At 36.9% G+C, this 17,052-nt stretch overlaps 1 protein-coding gene and 1 pseudogene across 1 annotated transcript in view; one reads left to right on the plus strand and one right to left on the minus strand.

Moving 5' to 3' along the window:
• The window catches only part of HAUS6 (HAUS augmin like complex subunit 6), a 38,837-nt gene extending 25,350 nt beyond the window's left edge, over positions 1-13,487 (minus strand). The window contains exons 1-6 of the mRNA XM_043566226.1: positions 13,032-13,487; positions 8,627-8,722; positions 6,901-6,979; positions 6,237-6,369; positions 2,562-2,709; positions 222-287 (exon numbers count right to left, since the gene is read on the minus strand). Coding sequence (XP_043422161.1) covers positions 222-287; positions 2,562-2,709; positions 6,237-6,369; positions 6,901-6,979; positions 8,627-8,722; positions 13,032-13,159 — 650 coding nt within the window. The 5' untranslated portion in view covers positions 13,160-13,487. The remainder of the gene's footprint in view (positions 1-221; positions 288-2,561; positions 2,710-6,236; positions 6,370-6,900; positions 6,980-8,626; positions 8,723-13,031) is intronic.
• On the plus strand, positions 9,306-10,285 carry LOC122475100 (annotated as a pseudogene).
• Positions 13,488-17,052: the final 3,565 nt, after the last annotated feature.

A 17,052-nucleotide genomic window follows, 5' to 3' on the forward strand; every position in this document is an offset into this window, starting at 1 on the left:
AATATATAAATTAAAATAAACAATAAAAACAAAAATGAAATTCTAGCTCAAAGCAATAAATTAGAAGAACTGGACTAGGAATCGAATTATGTTCTAATCCTATCATGTAGCTATTGATAACACTATTTTAACTGGTATTTCTGAGACCCTCAGTTTCCTTACTAGTAAAATCCAGGAGCTAAACTAAGGCAACTTTCAGCTCTAATCTAAAAGTCACTTACTTTTTTATTTGGTTTTCCTGTCCCATACACTCTGATCTCAAATTTTGTACTTGTTTAACTGACAACCTGTAAGAAAACATATAAATGACGACTATAATTCCATTATAATTAACTGGTATAGCCTACTTTGATATTTTCCCCCATTTCTTATCTTTGCTCAAGACTTCTGAAGACTAATCTTCCAAATACACCCAGCAGCCAGCTAAAGGACTCTAGAGTCCTTTAAGAGTTATAGAGTGATCTAACATAGAGGTTGCTGTTGAGATGGACCAGGACTTCTTGGCTCATAGACACTCTGACTTCAAGTAAAAATGTTGGAGGTAAGACTATCCTGCTCTCTAATGCTTCTATCACATACATACGGGATAAAGTTAAATGTTACCTAAGACAGACGACATTGTAGTTTCAAGGTGATTTCAAAGGATTTTCTAGCTTTCACAACAAATAACACAGCATTTAAAAAGTTACCTTACTAGAGTTGTTTATAATCATAAAAAATTAAACATACTCTATTTCTTGAGTAGGAACCTTGCCGGTCTTAATTAATGCTGTAGGACCAGTGCTAAACAATACCCAGCAGACAGAAGTAACTCAAATAAAAATTTGTTGACAGAATGAACTTAAATATAAAATAGTATGAAATGGTTAAAGAAACTATGGAATACCTACTTAAAGGAGTATCTACTTAACAGATATTCAATAAACCATTAAATATTAAAAGCAATACACTTTAAAAATTAAAAAATAAAATTAATGTTTTAATTTTTAAAAACAATTTTTTTAATTTTAGTAAATATGTAAATGAGCAATATACTATGGCAATATGGAAAAATTTACAAAATGAAATATGAAGAGAAAAAGGATACAAAATATGAGTGCTATAATTACAGCTTAAAAATGTAAATCCATGTTATAAAAAGAAAAAACACCTAAGATACTAAATACTTTTTTTTGTTTGTTTAAATTTTTTTTTAATGTTTATTTATTTTTGAGACACAGGGAGACAGAGCGCGAGTGAGGGAGGGGCAGAGAGAGAGGGAGACACAGAATCTAAATAGGCTCCAGGCTCTGAGCTGTCAGCACAGAGCCTGATGCAGGGCTTGAACCCATGAACCGTGATTTCATGACCTGAGCCAAACTCGGACGCTCAACTGACTGAGCCACCCAGGAGCCCCTAAATTCTTAAACTAAGGTAATATTTTCCCTTTCTCTAAACTTTAATTTACAGTATTTGTAATTTAAAATATCTTATTCAAGGGGTCACCTGGGTGGTTCAGCCAGTTAAACATCTGCCTCTTGGTCTCAGCTCAGGTCTTGATCTCAGGGTCATGAGTTCAAGCCCTACACTAGGCTCCACACTGAGTGTGCAGCCTCCTTTAAAAACAAAACAAAACAAAACAAAAACAAAAACAAAAACCAAAACCCAAAAAACAAAAAACAAAAAACAAACTTTATTCAGAAGTCATCTGGGGGGCGCCTGGGTGGCTCAGTCAGTTGAGCGTCCAACTTCGGCTCAGGTCATGATCTCGCGGTCCATGAGTTCGAGCCCCGCGTCGGGCTCTGTGCTGACAGCTCAGAGCCTGGAGCCTGTTTCAGATTCTGTGTCTCCCTCTCTCTCTGCCCCTCCCCCGTTCATGCTCTGTCTCTGTCTCAAAAATAAATAAACGTTAAGAAAAAATTAAAAAAAAAAAAAAAAGAAGTTATCTGGCATTGGGGTGCCTGGGCGGCTCAGGTAGTTAAAGCATCTGACTCTTGGTTTTCGTTCAGGTCATGATCTCACAGTTCATGAGTTCGAGCTCTACATCAGGCTCTGCACTAACAACTTGGAGCCTACTTGGGATTCTGTCTCCCTCTTTCTCTGTCCTTTCCCTGCTTATGCGCACATGCTCACTCGCTCCTGCTCCTTCTCTCTCTCTCTCTCTCTCAAAAATAAACAAATAAATAAAACATTTTTAAAAAAGAAGTAGTTATCTGGCTTTAAAATGGAAAGATTCTGGGGTGCCTGGGTGGCTCAGTCGGTTAAGCGGCCATCTTCGGCTCAGGTCATGATCTCGCATGAACTCTGTGAGTTCGAGCCCCGCGTCAGGCTCTGTGCTGACAGCTCAGAGCCTGGAGCCTGTTTCAGATTCTGTGTCTCCCTCTCTCTGACCCTCCCCCATTCATGCTCTGTCTCTCTGTGTCTCAAAAATAAATAAACATTAAAAAAATTAAAATTAAAAAAATAGAATAAAATGGAAACATTCTGAGGTAGGCATGGATTATTGCCACTCAAAGTATATTGATGACATTTGCTCAAAAAGAAAGGAAATTTCATTTTCTATCTATCAAAGTATTACTTACTGTGCATTTTCCTGATACTCTCGGATAACACAATCTTCTCTTTGCAAAATATGTAAAAATCTATTGCGTGCTATATGGCATCTGGCAATGCATTTATGCATATCTTGTGGCTTTACATTAAATGTCTCTGTAAAATGTATAGATGAATCTACATGGAACACAAATAAGATCACAGAAAACTTTGACTTAAAGCTAATGGATATCAAAAAGGTTGAAATTTATTAATTTTAAGAGATTAATAACTCATACAACTAACAACTCCTTAAAAGCAGGTATGCCACATCCACAAGAAAGATACAATTAATTTTAACAAAAACAAGGAAACCCAGTTTTAGGTAGACAACTAAAAATGGTATCTGAAGTTAAGTTCTTTTACATAATTAAAAACTTTGAGAGTCCATCTGTCCCAAATAATTCTTATTATCACAGCTTGATACAGCCTTGAACAAATACTTTCTTATACATGAACTTCTTACTCTTAACAGAATCTTTTCACAACAAAGGAAGAAAATCAATTAAAAGAGATGAGGTGAGATCACACCACCACCTTTGCTGCCATCAGTTTATTTTTCTACCTAGTAAGACTAATAGGACAACCAACTAAAACCAGTCTCTACTTCTCAAATAATTCTTAGCTATGTTACTAATGATCAAAGCAGATCCTGAGAACAATCCATCCAAACATTTCGGAGTCCACATCCTACTCTAAGATGATTCAATACAATAACAATGCATGGAAACAGGGAAATGCTGTTCCCCAATGCATGGAACAATGGAAAACAGGGATCACTTCATTGCACTTAGCACTACTAATCCAAGTCCTAGTGTTAACTCCAAAGAAACCTAATTTCTAAATATTTAACTGGGGATTAGTTTACTGAATGTAGAAGTCATCCAGAGATTGAACATGTTGACTGGAATTACTTCCAATCAGAAACAGTACAACTCATGCTTAGAAGTCTTATGCACAGTAAACTCTTGCTAAATCCAACCACATGTATTTCATATAAAATAGTTTGGGCTACATGTAATTGGAATAGACCATCTACTAAAAGAAAAACTGGTAGCAATGCTTATGTTGCATTAAATTTTAAATATGCAGGGGCGCCTGGGTGGCTCAGTTGGTTGGGCGACTGACTTCGGCTCAGGTCATGATCTCACGGTCTGTGGGTTCGAGCCCCGCATCGGGCTCTGTGCTGACAGCTCAGAGCCTGGAGCTGCTTCGGATTCTGTGTCTCCAGCTCTCTCTGCCCCTGCCCTGCTCACTCTCTGTATCTCTCTGTCTCTCAACAATAAATAAATGTTAAAAAAAAAAATTTTTTTTTAAATTTTAAATATGCATATATTTATACAGCAAGATCACATGTATAAGTTTTTAAAAATCAAGCAAAGAATATAAACTGAAAAAGAAGGTTCACATATCACATCACAGAGAAAGGACATTAAGAACTCCTATAATAAAAAAGAGCAGTAACGTAAGAGAAAAATGGACGATTACAGAATGCAAAAAGAATATGAATTGCTCTTAAATATATGAAACAACTTTCAATCTAACTAAATAATAAGAGAGATACAAATTAAAACTACCCTGAGATTCCATTTTAATCTATCAGGCTGAAAAGATAAAATGTGTGACCACACACAATGTTGTTGAGCCTTTGGAAAAAACAGACATTCACTGTACACTGGTGATAGAAGCATAAATCATCCAATCCCTACAGAAAACAATCTGATAATAACGAGCAAATTAGAAATCTGGAAATTTGACCCTGGAAGCAGTCTTCAGGAATTACATATACATATATACACACACACACCATACATGTATATGTGTGTATGTACGTGCATATACACAGATACACACAAAGTCATATACGGATAAAGCTTGTCAATGTAGCACTGTTTTTGTAGCAAAAACAAAACAAAAAAAGGGGGGGGGTGGAAGCCAAATGTCTGTCAACAGAAGACTAGTTAGAAAATATACTGTGGGGTGCCTGTGTGGCTCAGTCAGTTAAGCGTCTGACTTCAGCTCAGGTCATGATCTTATGATTTGTGAGTTCAAGTCCTGTATCAGGCTCTGTGGTGACAGCACAGACAGGAGCCTGGAGACTACCTCTGATTCTGTGTCTCCCTCTCTCTCTGACCCTCCTCGCTCGTACTCTATATAACTCTCTCAAAAATAAATAAGCATTAAAAAAATTAAATATATATAATGTAAAAAATTTTTTAAATTAAGAAATACATATATATATACATATAATGTACACATATACTATACATATATATAATGGTATATCCATTCAAATATGCTGTTCTAAAAAGAGAATAAGGAAGAAAGCTCTATGAACTAACATGAGATGATCTCCAATATATACTGTTGTGTGAAAAACACAAGATTCAAAACCCAATGCATGTCACCATTTAGGATTTAAAAAAAAGAATATATGTATAAATATATGTATAATATATAAATATGTATTTGCCTATATGATGGATTACACTGCTTGCTTCTATGAAGGCAAACTAGGTAGAGCACAGAAGTGAAAGATAAATTTTTTCACTTTTTGATTTTGAATAATGAAAAATATTACCTATTCAAAATAATTAAAATGTATAGAAATAATATGTATAAAAAAGTTTTTTAATATTAAAAGAAAATAAATGACATAAAATGTCAGCAATGGTTGTCTGCAGAAACTGGAAGACGGATGGGGTTTTGTCGCATCCACTTTTCTGTACTTTCTTACCCGTGTTTTATGAGCATAAACCAATTAAACAGAAAAGCATATGTAATAAACTACAAATAGCATTCTTTTAAGAATGCTTTTTAGGTCTTAGCTTAAAAATCAAATATTCTGTTTCCATGAATGAGGAAACAGATCAAATCCCTTTACAACAGCAATTTCTAACAAAAAAATTAAACACATTGATAGCAGCCAAAGTAAACCTCACACAACACAACATTTAATACAATGTAGTAGAGGCAAACTATAACCTGCAAGTTTAATTTAGCCCTCTGGCTAGTTTTGTCAGGTCAGCAAGCTAGGAATGCTTTCTATGTTTTTAAAGGGTTGTATTCTTTTTTTAAGTTTATTTATTTTGAGACAGAGAGAGAGACCGAGAGGGACGTGAGTGGGTGACGGGGAGGAAGGGAGAAAAACAGAGAGAGAGAGAGAGAGAGAGAGAGAGAGAGAGAGAATATGAATGAATCCCAAGCAGACTCCGCACTGTCAGCACAGAGCCTGTTGCAGGGCTCGAACTCAAACCATGAGATCATGACCTGAGCTCAAATCAAGAGTCAGACACTTAACCAACTGAACCACCTGAGCACCCCAAAGGGTTGCATTTTTTTTTAAAAAAAACTACAAAGAAGTACATGAGAAAGAGACCTGTGTAATCCACAAAGCCTAAAATATTTAACATCTAGCCTTATACAGGAAATGTTTCCCAATCCCTGTAATAGAACATACAAAAATAATCTGAATAGTTACTTATATTCATTAGAAACTTTCAAACTACAGTACCAGTAGAATATTAACTATATATCTTTTGAGGTAAATTAATGTTTTTATCTTACCTTGTTGTATTAAAATCTCTTTATGATTCATATATTATGAAGAACAAAAAAAATTTTAAACTCAAAACAAAAAAAATCCTACTAAAAATTTAACTTACTTCTAGAATGGGTTTTTATATATTTTATTGCAACAAATCTTGCAAAATGATACATCAGATGAATAAATTTAGGACCACCAGGAGAAAGAAATAGTGAACCAACAACTTGAGGAAAGCCACTTCCACATTCAGCCTATGGAAAAAAGAAATCAGATGATTTGAAGACCTTATCAATAATAACCTTTATACTTATATCATACTGTTTTTGTAGCATAACAGAACTGAACAGGATTAGTCCACTTGAACCAGAAGCTGACTATTTGAATCTTTCTAAATTCTTGGTGGACTGGGTCAAAAAATAATTACAATATAAAGCCACAATTACTGATACTATGTGGGGACACAAGCTAAAATAATCTACGGTCAAAAAAAGTTTTCTTTAAACAAAAACTATGATATAAGATCCTAGGAACTCAAAAGCCTATTTCCAATGCATCTAGCCAATAAAGCTGATTTCCTAGAAATAGAATACTAACCAAAACCATCCAAAAGTGTTATTCTAACAAATATTTCCTTGCTATTATACTGTGAACGTTAAGAGAAATAAAAAGATTTCACCTCCAAAAATTTAATGTATAATTACATTTCAATAAAGCCAGAACAAAAAATTTAATGTAGTTTCTAACTTCTTAAAGTTTGTATCTTCCAGAAAGAGAATACTTACAGAAATCTTTTTTAACCATTCACAGCAATGTTTCCGGAATTCAGTGTCACTTTTTTGGTCAAACGGAGGCCAACAAAGCCTTAAAAGCAAATATAAAAGCATTAGAAATATCAACAAAAAAAAAAACTCAGCAAAATTTTTAAACATGAAACTTATTTCCTACACTAGAAACATTAATGCTAAATGAAACAAGACTAACATTTGTAGATTTCAACTAAAGAAAGACACCAACTTGTGAGAAATTGGGTCTTTTTCTTTATAAATAACTATAAGACTAAGGTCAGTTTACTGTAAATCATCAGTGAATAGGTATGTTAAGTGAAGGAATGAATCACCATTAAAATTAGTACGAATCAGCTAAAGACCACACTCTCAATGGATTCACTGGACTAATGCATAAAGATGGTATATATAAATTAGTACGTTAAGCCTGGAAAGAGAAAGAGAGAGAGAGAGAGAGAGACAGAAACATAGTTACACAGGAAGAGTACAGAAGGAATGACATAAGAGCTTTTGACTCCTAGAGATAATCCATATCATACTCAGTGTGTGCCACTGTTTTGTGTTTAAACAAGATATAAAATTATTAAAAAGTTTTGCCTTTGTTTTAGTCAAAAATAATAGACTTTAAAATTTACCTATTGCTTTCCCCTGATAAATTTGTATCCTAAGGCAATTTTTTTTTATGTTTCTATAGCATAAAATACATTCTACAGTCATATAAAAATTAAGTATGCACGGAATAAATAGACTAAAAGGCTGGAATGTCAACAGTGATATTTTCTGGTTGGTGAGTTTAGGCATGATTTTTACTTCCTTCCTTACATTTTTTGTATTTCTTGAATTGCTTAAAATGAGCTGTATTTTGTTTATCATCAGGAAAAAAAAATCAGAAAATCTATTTTTATTTAGCAGAGAAAACCCTACAGTTTAATGATACAGATTTCCAAAAAAATGTCTTAAAAATACCTGTTCTCCTGGTCACTCATAACTGAAGACAAAATATTAAGAATAAATTATCAAAAATAACAAAGCCTAAACAAATGATTTACTTGTTGCTTTTCTATTTAAGAGGACAATGGCATAATATAAATATTAAAACATATTTTAACACTTTTTCTGACGAAGAAAACCCAAATCACATGCAAAAGAACTTGGAACCAAGGTTAATGGGTATTCACATTTTTATCTCCTCCTTGAACTATTTAATATTCAACAGTATCTAACATGAGACTAAGCTTAATAGGAATGATTTTCACCTACAGCATTGGACACTTTTGTATATCACCGACAAAAATAATAAGGATTTACAGAAATCTAAATGTAAAAGTAGATAAAACAAGTAACACTGCCTACAGGAAAAGGAGTAAGGCAGGGGGTAATCCAGCAAAAAACAAAGTAAGGACAAAGTGAGCCATATAGTAGATTGGTACCAATTAAATGTTTCGCCTAATAATTATGAAAATGTTAGGAAATAATTTTATAAAACAAAATCTATCTTATCCATGAAATAATCAATGATTTTAAGATAAGTACCAAAGAAAAATCACTCAGATATACAAAGCTTGAACACTAAATTTCTAAGACTCACACCTGATTTTTGTGACGTCCGTTCAAAATAATAGTGAAAGGCCAAAGTTGAAATTCTGGTTTATACCAAAGCATACTCCCTTTTCAAATTAGAGAATGACTACCTACAAAAAGAAAATAAAGTAACCTGACTCACTTGAAAACTTCTTTGGTGAGAGACTGGTCCAGCGTTTGGAACAAAAAATAAGAAACGATTTGAAAGGCATCACGATTCAGCTTGTCAAACATGTTCCTAGTAGTTTAAAAAGAAATAGAAACAGGAAAAAAAAAGGGGGGGAGGGGGAGAAGAAATAGTTAATAAAAGTAAACATCATTAAAAGCTGTGTAAGAGTTTAACACAAATTAATATTTTTAATTCTCTTCAAGAGGTCAAGGCAAATTAATTTTTCATTCATGTTCATTTTTATAAGTAAGAAAAACAATAAACTTTTACTTTCTGAGTCTGAAAGTACAGATTAAATAGAAGAAAACTGGTAGAACTTCCTTTACTGCAATGAGAATATCGTACAAAAAAAGGAAAGCCTAATTAGGTAAAGAGAAAACTATGGCCTACGACATGGTGAAGATGATACAAACCAACATTTACTGAATAATAATAAAAGTAACTAATAATAGTTTATCACTTCCCAGGTATTATTTTAAGCCTTTTACAGGCAATAAGTCATCTAATCTTCACCACAACCATGAAATACTGTGCTAGCTGCTTTACCATGGATTATTTTATGACATTAGAATGTAGTTTGATTACTCTCATTATACAGATTTTTTAATTTAGAGGTTAGTTTGCTAAAATTACCCAAAATCATATAACCAGGATGTGCAAGAGCAGTGATTTGAAGTATGTTATCTGACCCAAGTCCAATGTCTTTACCATTACATTTTAACTCCAGAACCACCATCATATAATGTAATTCTAGCAAGTCTTTTAAAGTTTTGGTTTTTCCAACTTCCCTAGCTAATCAAGACAACGCCTAAAAAAAATACAATATGTTAAAAATAACAACAACAAACTAAACCTTGTAAGAAATGCTATAAGGAATCAAGAGTTAACATAAGGGCACAATGGCAGGCACTGGGCCAGAGTCATCAGCCACTGTTGTACAATGGATGTCTACTCCTCACGCCCCTGTCTCAACCCTTGGTGTCTGGTAAGACACAGAAAATTGAGGCTTCAGGAACTGTCAGAGCCAAGAGGAGGAGAGTTTTCTGAACTTCATCTATAGCAACAACCTGCTGAATGAAAGGATCCACCTCAGACACCGTGTTCCACTCCATGGCCTACCTGTAGGATTTTAAGCTACACTATGCCAACTTCCAGGGCAAAACAAGGAAAACTTGGCATGGAGATACAGCCACCATTTTTCAAAGGCCTAGCAGTGAAGGCAGAGTAGTAGAATGGAAAATGAAAAAAGCAATTTAAGTTCTCTGAATAAATGAAAAGGAGATAGAAATGGAACACACCCCCAATAAAGTTAAAGTTTACACTCAAGAAGGAAAAGAAATAACCTGCCAAAGTTATCAGATAAGAAATTATGAGAGTGCTCCCCCATTACTCTAGCATAAAAAGGTCATTTGCATGGGTGCAAAAGAGAACAGCTTGCCACTGGAGTATCAACAAAAGTTAAAAGCAAAAGAACCAAATAACTATAAAGGAAAGGTCTCAAAGGAAACTGAAGACATTATCAAAAAGAGAAAAACACAAACTCACTAGAACATAATACAGTATATCTAAGGATATTCTATGTGCTAATATAAATTTTTTTTGAGAGAGAGATGAGAGAGAAGACCAAGCAGGCACCACACTCAGCACAGAGCCTGACTTGGGGCTCAATCACTAGACTGTGAGATCATGACCTAAGCTGAAATCAAGAGTCGGAGGCTCAACCAACTGAGGCACCCAGGCGTCGCACAAAAATTTTAATATAAAATATTTTTAACATTTAGAACAGGGATCTGAGATATTTCCATGTTCAATACATTTTCAACAATGATCTGAGGGATATCTCAATTGGGTGGTTCCTTATTTTCAGAATCTAAAAAGAAATTGGCTTAGAAGTTAGGCAATTACAAAAGGAGCTGTGAGGCATTGGAATTCATGACAAATATACAGGAATGCTCCTTCTATGAACACATAAAGCTATGTTCTAGCGTTGAAAAAAAAGAGTTAAAATTCCCATGCTTACTCCTATGTCAAACAACACTTTTGTCCTTGAAATATTTCTATTCCTCAACGAACACAAGTGAAGCTCCTACCTTATCTCTCAAAGCAGATATTTTTTTCACATAGTACCCTGTTGTCTTCACTTTGACACTTATTATAATTTTTAATAAGACATTTGTTGAATGTGGGAATGCAAGTTGGTGCAGCCACTCTGGAAAACGGTATAGAGGTTCCTCAAAAAACTAAAAATAGACTCTACCACCCAGCAATTGCACTACTAGGCATTTATCCATGGGATACAGGTGTGCTGTTTCGAAGGGGCACATGCACCCCCATGTTTATAGCAGCACAATCAACAATAGCCAAAGTATGGAAAGAGCCCAAATGTCCATCGGTGGATGAATGGATAAAGAAGAGGTGGTATACATATACAATGGGGAAATCTTGCCATTTGCAACTACGTGGATGGAACTAGAGGGTATTATGCTAAGTGATATTAGGCAGAGAAAGACAAAAATCATATGACTTCACTCATATGAGGACTTTAAGAGACAAAACAGATGAACATAAGGGAAGAGAAACAAAAATAATATAAAAACAGGGAGGGGGACAAAACAGAAGAGACTCATAAATATGGAGAACAAACTGAGGGTTATGAAAGGGGTTGTGGGAGGGGGGATGGGCTAAATGAGTAAGGGGCACGAAGGAATCTACTCCTGAAATCACTGTTGCACTATATGATAACTCATTTGAGTGTAAATTTTAAAAAATCAAAAAACAAAATTTAAAAAAAAATCTACAAAGTTGACTAATAAAGAGAAAAGTCCTAATATGTATTGGGAACTTACATTCCCAAGCACTATTCTTGGCCTTTTGTACCTATTTATGATTTAATTATCTTGCCTTCTTTGTGAGATAACTGTTATAACTCAACTAGATAAACTGTTTGAAGAGAGAATTAGAGACATTAAACGATGTGCCTAATAAATTTTAAAAAAAGATATTCGTTGAATGAAGGTTTGTTCATCCACTAGACTGATGTTCTGTAAAGGAAAAATTTATGTCTATTCTGTTCACCACTGTATATCTAGGTCAATACTGGGTTCGATTAATACCTGTTGAATAAACAAACTGAATGAATCACACTTTCTTTCCATTCTCATTGCTGCCTTAGTTTAGGCCTATCTAACTGCAAAGTTCTAATTCCCCCTCTAATTCATTCTCTGTAATACAACCAGAATGATTTTTCCAAAGTGCAAATCTTCTGGGCAAATAGTAATGAAATTGTTGGATCATATATGTTAAGCATATGTTTAACTTTATAAGCGGTTACACAACTACTTCTGCACAGAAACTAGAAAATCCTAGGACTTCACTAAAAAAACAATGAATTTTACGATATATAAACGTAAGTGAATAAAAAATCTTTAAAAATTTTTTTAAATAAATTCGATGGTACATTCATGCTTGAAGCATTTTAAAGAGGACATCTATGGGGCACCTGGGTGGCTCAGTCGTTGAGTGTCTGACTCTAGATCTCAGCTCAGGTCTTAATCCCACGGTTAGGGGATCAAGCCCTGCAGTCCAGCTGGGCACTAAGCATGCAGCCTGCTTAAGAAATTCTTTCTCACTTTTTCTCTTTCTCTCTCTGTCTCTCCCCCTCTCTGCCCCTCTCCCCCACTCACGCTCTCTCTAAAATAAAAATTAAAAATAAATAAATACTGCCGCTCTAAGAACTCAAATAATCAGAAAAGTCAAAAGACTGAGGACAGGAAATAGCCTATGTATCTCAAATTTCTCTTGGCCTACAGCGGGTAAGATAATACTCTAAAGTTGGTAAATTCAGACACAGAAACATAAAGTATTTAGATTTATGATAACTATTATACCAGTGACAAAGGTCCTTTTACTATCCAACTTAATACCCTTTTCTACCTTTCTTTTTTTTTTGCTTACTACAGAAAAAATAGTTTTTGCTAATTCAAAAAGTAAAAATTATAAAGAACCACCTTAAAATTAAAAGGCTCCCTTGAGTCCTAAAGCCGTTGAACACACTGTTCCCACACCCTTCCACTGCCACCCCTCCCTCAACTTCACAGACCACCCAACGTCAACACTAAAGCAGAATTAAGCTGTCCCTCCAGTTCTGCCCCAACTGCAGACATTGCTCCCCTACAAAGCGCTCCCGGCACGGTCCCACAATTATTAGCTTCTGCCACCAGGCTGGCAGCCACTGGGAGCAAGGGCTTTGTAGCCACTGCTGGCACAAAGTAACCGCTCGACCGCTCGATTCATCAACCTGCCAGGTCCGCGAAAGGGTGGGTCACACCAACGCGTCTGGGCTCGGACTCCCCCGCCCCGCCAGCCCGAGGCTTCTTACACTCCGAGGTGCGTGTGAGACACGATCTTTCCGCAGGCGATGGTGGCCGGGCCTGGCTCAAAGCCGAGCGCCTGCAGATACATCCAAAGATGCTCCTTCTCGAAAGAGGTGACCCAGACCGAGCTCATCTTCGCGGTAGGCAGTATTACTGCAAAGGAACTAAGGGCAGGCCCAAACGACTCAGAGGCCCCTCATGCTCCCTCCCTACGGGCAGCCTGAGGTAGTGGCGGCCCCTCCATTGCCACCGTTTGTTCCTCTCTCGCCCGGAGCCATTTCACCTCACACGGCCGTAAAGTCTGAGGAAAATGAAGAACCTAACGGTACTACGGTACAACTGCCTAAGCGAAGGTAATAGAGACCAAGACTCCCGCGCTTCCGGAAAGGCGGTAAACGCCGGCGCTGCCCTGCTTCCGGGGGAGGAGGGACTTCCTCGGCCGACTGTATCTCCCGCCATGCAAAGCGCCCTTCTCTCCCTCCCTTTCCGTCAGACCCAGACGAAACACTACAAGACCCACACTGCATTGCGCTGCCAGCGACTCTTTTGCTCTTGGGTAACTGCAAAAAGTATCTTGCAGGGTTGTGCAGCTTCGCGCTTTCTGATTTTTAGTATCTCTCATTCTTTTTGCTCATGTAGGTCTATTTCAGTGGCTAAAAGCCGTATATTTAGGACTCAGACTCGGTGTAGTGAAAAAGCATTGGGTTCCATCTTCACCTGTCTCACTAGCTGTGAGATCTAAACACATCTAACCACTAAGCCCCAGGTCTATTATTAGTAAAATCTTGTGTGCCCTCAAATGCTAAATGTTCCTTTCTTCTTCCTGCTGTAAGAAATCTGGCTCTCCCCTAAGTATACAGCGTCCTCCTGCAACCCTCTCTACTGATGACTGTTTTCTCCCTCACACCCCATATACAACAGTGCCTGGAAATGGGGGGGGGGGGGGGGGTATAATACTTATTTCTTATTATCACCTCTGGAAATTATTGCCTCACTAAAACCAGCTGCTTTGAATTTTATGCTTCCTCCCACAACTCTTGCTTCCAGAGGTCTTGTGTAAGATAGGGTGCTGGACCTCATTTTTTAGATTTAGACTTGCTTGTCTCTCCCACATTACTCTTGGGATAATTTTTGCTGATTTCAGTATCCACTTAGATGACCTTACAGTGTCCTGGCCTCTCAGTTCCTTGAACTCTTCTCAATAATCTGGCCCCTTTTTCTCTTTGCCAGGTTTATCTGGCAGAACCCAAGTCTCTATTGCATCCAGTTTTCTGCCTATCCCAGAACTGCAACTTAGCCCCTAAACACAACCATGATGCCTGCTGTCACTGAAAATTCATGACACCTCCAATGGGCTCTTAGGCCTGTCCCTCTCCACCCTATTTACCCCAAATCTCACTCTCCACACAATTGTACATATCTTCTTCCCTTAAATGTCCAATGCTTCCTTTCTCCTCCTCTCGATGATGTCTTTTGTCCTTAGTTAATAGATGCTTCCAGGAAAGACCTTCAATCAACAGTTTACCAACCTGCCTGTATCTTTGCCTATATTAATCTTATTAGTCTGGATGAATTAAGGTGCACCTCCCTAAGATTAGTCCTTTGACTTATTCAACAGGTCGTATTCATTTTCTCCTACTCAAAGAGTTTGCTCCAGCATCTGTCCTTTATTCTCTCCTGCATTACCAATTCTTCCCATAAGTATACAAACATGCTGTGCTTCCATTGTTTAAAAAAAAAAATCCATTGACCCCAATGCCTTTCTAGCTACTACTCCACTTCTTATTACAACAAAATTTCTCCCAAAAATTTTCTTTTTCACTTTTTTTAATGTTTATTTATTTTTGTAGGAGAGAGAGACAGAGCATGAGCAGAACAGGAGCAGAGAGAAGGGGAGACACAGAATCCGAAGCAGTCTCCAAGCTGTTAGCACAGAGCCAGACACGGGGCTTGAACTCACAAACTGTGAGATGATGACCCTAGCCAAAGTTGGGCGATTAACCGGCTGAGCCACCCAGGCACCCCCTCCCCAAAGTTTTCTATACCCACTTCACTGCTAATAGTAACTTTCCAAAGCTGCTCATATCAATTGGCATTCTTCTTTCGCAAGCATCGAAACTGCTTCTGAAGGAGTTTTATTCAATGGGTATTGGGTAGCATAAATAAAGCATGGAAAGGCCAGAGAATTAAGTTCAGAAAACAGCAAATTCATGTGCCAATCCACTCAAGATTTACATGCCAGCAATCCAATTTACTTGCTAAAAAAATAGCTTAATGTATTATTGTAGGTGAAGCCCTTGTGACCACCACCAAGGACAGGAAATAAAACTTTTCCAGCCATCCCAGAAACCCCTCACTTCCCCAAAAATAAACACCATTCTCACTTTTATAGTAATCACTTCTTTGCATTGTCTTACAGTTTTACCACCTAAGTGTACTTCTCTAGACACTATTTGTATTTCCCTTACCTTTTTCTTTTTTTTTTTTTAGTCTTTCACAGGGTTGGGTTCTTTTTAAATAATATCACTTAATATACAGGCTTTCCTCCATCCTCCCCCTCTCCTTTTTTTCCTTACAATTTTTTCTTAGAATATTTTCTTACAACTGCATCCTTGCTGCAGTTCAACACGTTCTTCTCCGTCTCTATCTTCTGTATTTCCTTCAAAATGACACCTGGATCCAGAGGATTGATGACATTCAGGTATGATCCCTTTGGCAAGTTTAGATGATAATTGATGTATGTTGTTTCAGGCAGTACATAGCTTCATTTATGCCATTGACAGGCGTTGATGCTAAATGCCTAGGTCTATTAATTCCTTGGGGATTGCAAAATGAAAATTCTAATTTATTGTTTGTTATGAACTGAATGTTTGTGCCTCCCTCTCCCCCCACTCCATTCCTATATTGTAATCCTATTCCTCAATGTGACGGTATTAGAAAGCGGGGTCTCTGGGAGGTAATTAGCATTAAATGAAGTCATCAGGGTAGAACCCTCCTGAATAGGATTAATCCCTTAGAGGAGTCACAAGAGAGCCTGATTTCTCTCTCTCTCTCTCTCTCTTTCTCTCTCTCTCTCTCTCTCTCTCTCTCTGCGCTTTCTGCCATCAGAGGATACAAAAAGAAGTGGACTCTGCAACCTGGAAGAGTCTTCACCAAAACCCAATCGTGCTGAAACATCTCAAACTTACAGCCTTCAGAACTGTGAGAAATAAATATTTTTTTAAACCGCTCAGTCTAGAGGCACCTGGGTGACTCAGTCAGTTAAGCTGACTTTGGCTCAGGTCATGATCTGACTCAGTTAAGCTTCTGACTTTGGCTCAGGTCATGATCTCACAGTTTGTGGGTTCGAGCCCCATGTCGGGCTCTGTGCTGACAGCTCAGAGCCTGGAGCCTGCTTCGGATTCTGTCTCCCTCTGTCTCTTTGCTCCTCCCCTGTTTGTACTCTCACTCTTGCTCTCTCTCGCTCTCTCTCAAAAATAAACATTTTAAACCACTTGGTCTAAGGTAGTTTATTATAGCAGTCCACACTGACCAAGATACCATTTTTTTATTCTGTTAGTAGCAATACTTTTATGATAGAAATTTTCCCTCATGGTCTAGTTTATCTCATGGTAAAGATACAAGGAAGGATAGACTGTTGATCCTTTCTCTTTATTTTACCAGTTAATTGGTTTACTATCATCCCCTGAAAGTGACCAATGAAATTGTTTATATGTATAATAATATATTTAGATATTTAATGGGATATATTTAGATATTTAATGGAGTTCATATTTGATTGCAATTATTATCCTCATTGAAGTTCAAATCGTCCTATCTCTAGTCAATGGGAAACCCTTCAAATTGGCTTCCTTGCTATCTGGAATAGCAAGAAGTTCAAGGAACATCTTGTACATTTTCTGCTTCAAATCTGAAATCAGCCATTTCTCCAAGAAGCCCTGATTTCTTTTAGTGGAAAAAGGTATTTCAGAACCACTATTTGGGGGCACCTGGGTGGCACAGTCGATTGAGCATCTGACTTCGGCT

This window comes from Prionailurus bengalensis, chromosome D4, assembly GCF_016509475.1.
Source record: "Prionailurus bengalensis isolate Pbe53 chromosome D4, Fcat_Pben_1.1_paternal_pri, whole genome shotgun sequence".
NCBI classification, from domain to species: Eukaryota; Metazoa; Chordata; class Mammalia; order Carnivora; family Felidae; genus Prionailurus; species Prionailurus bengalensis.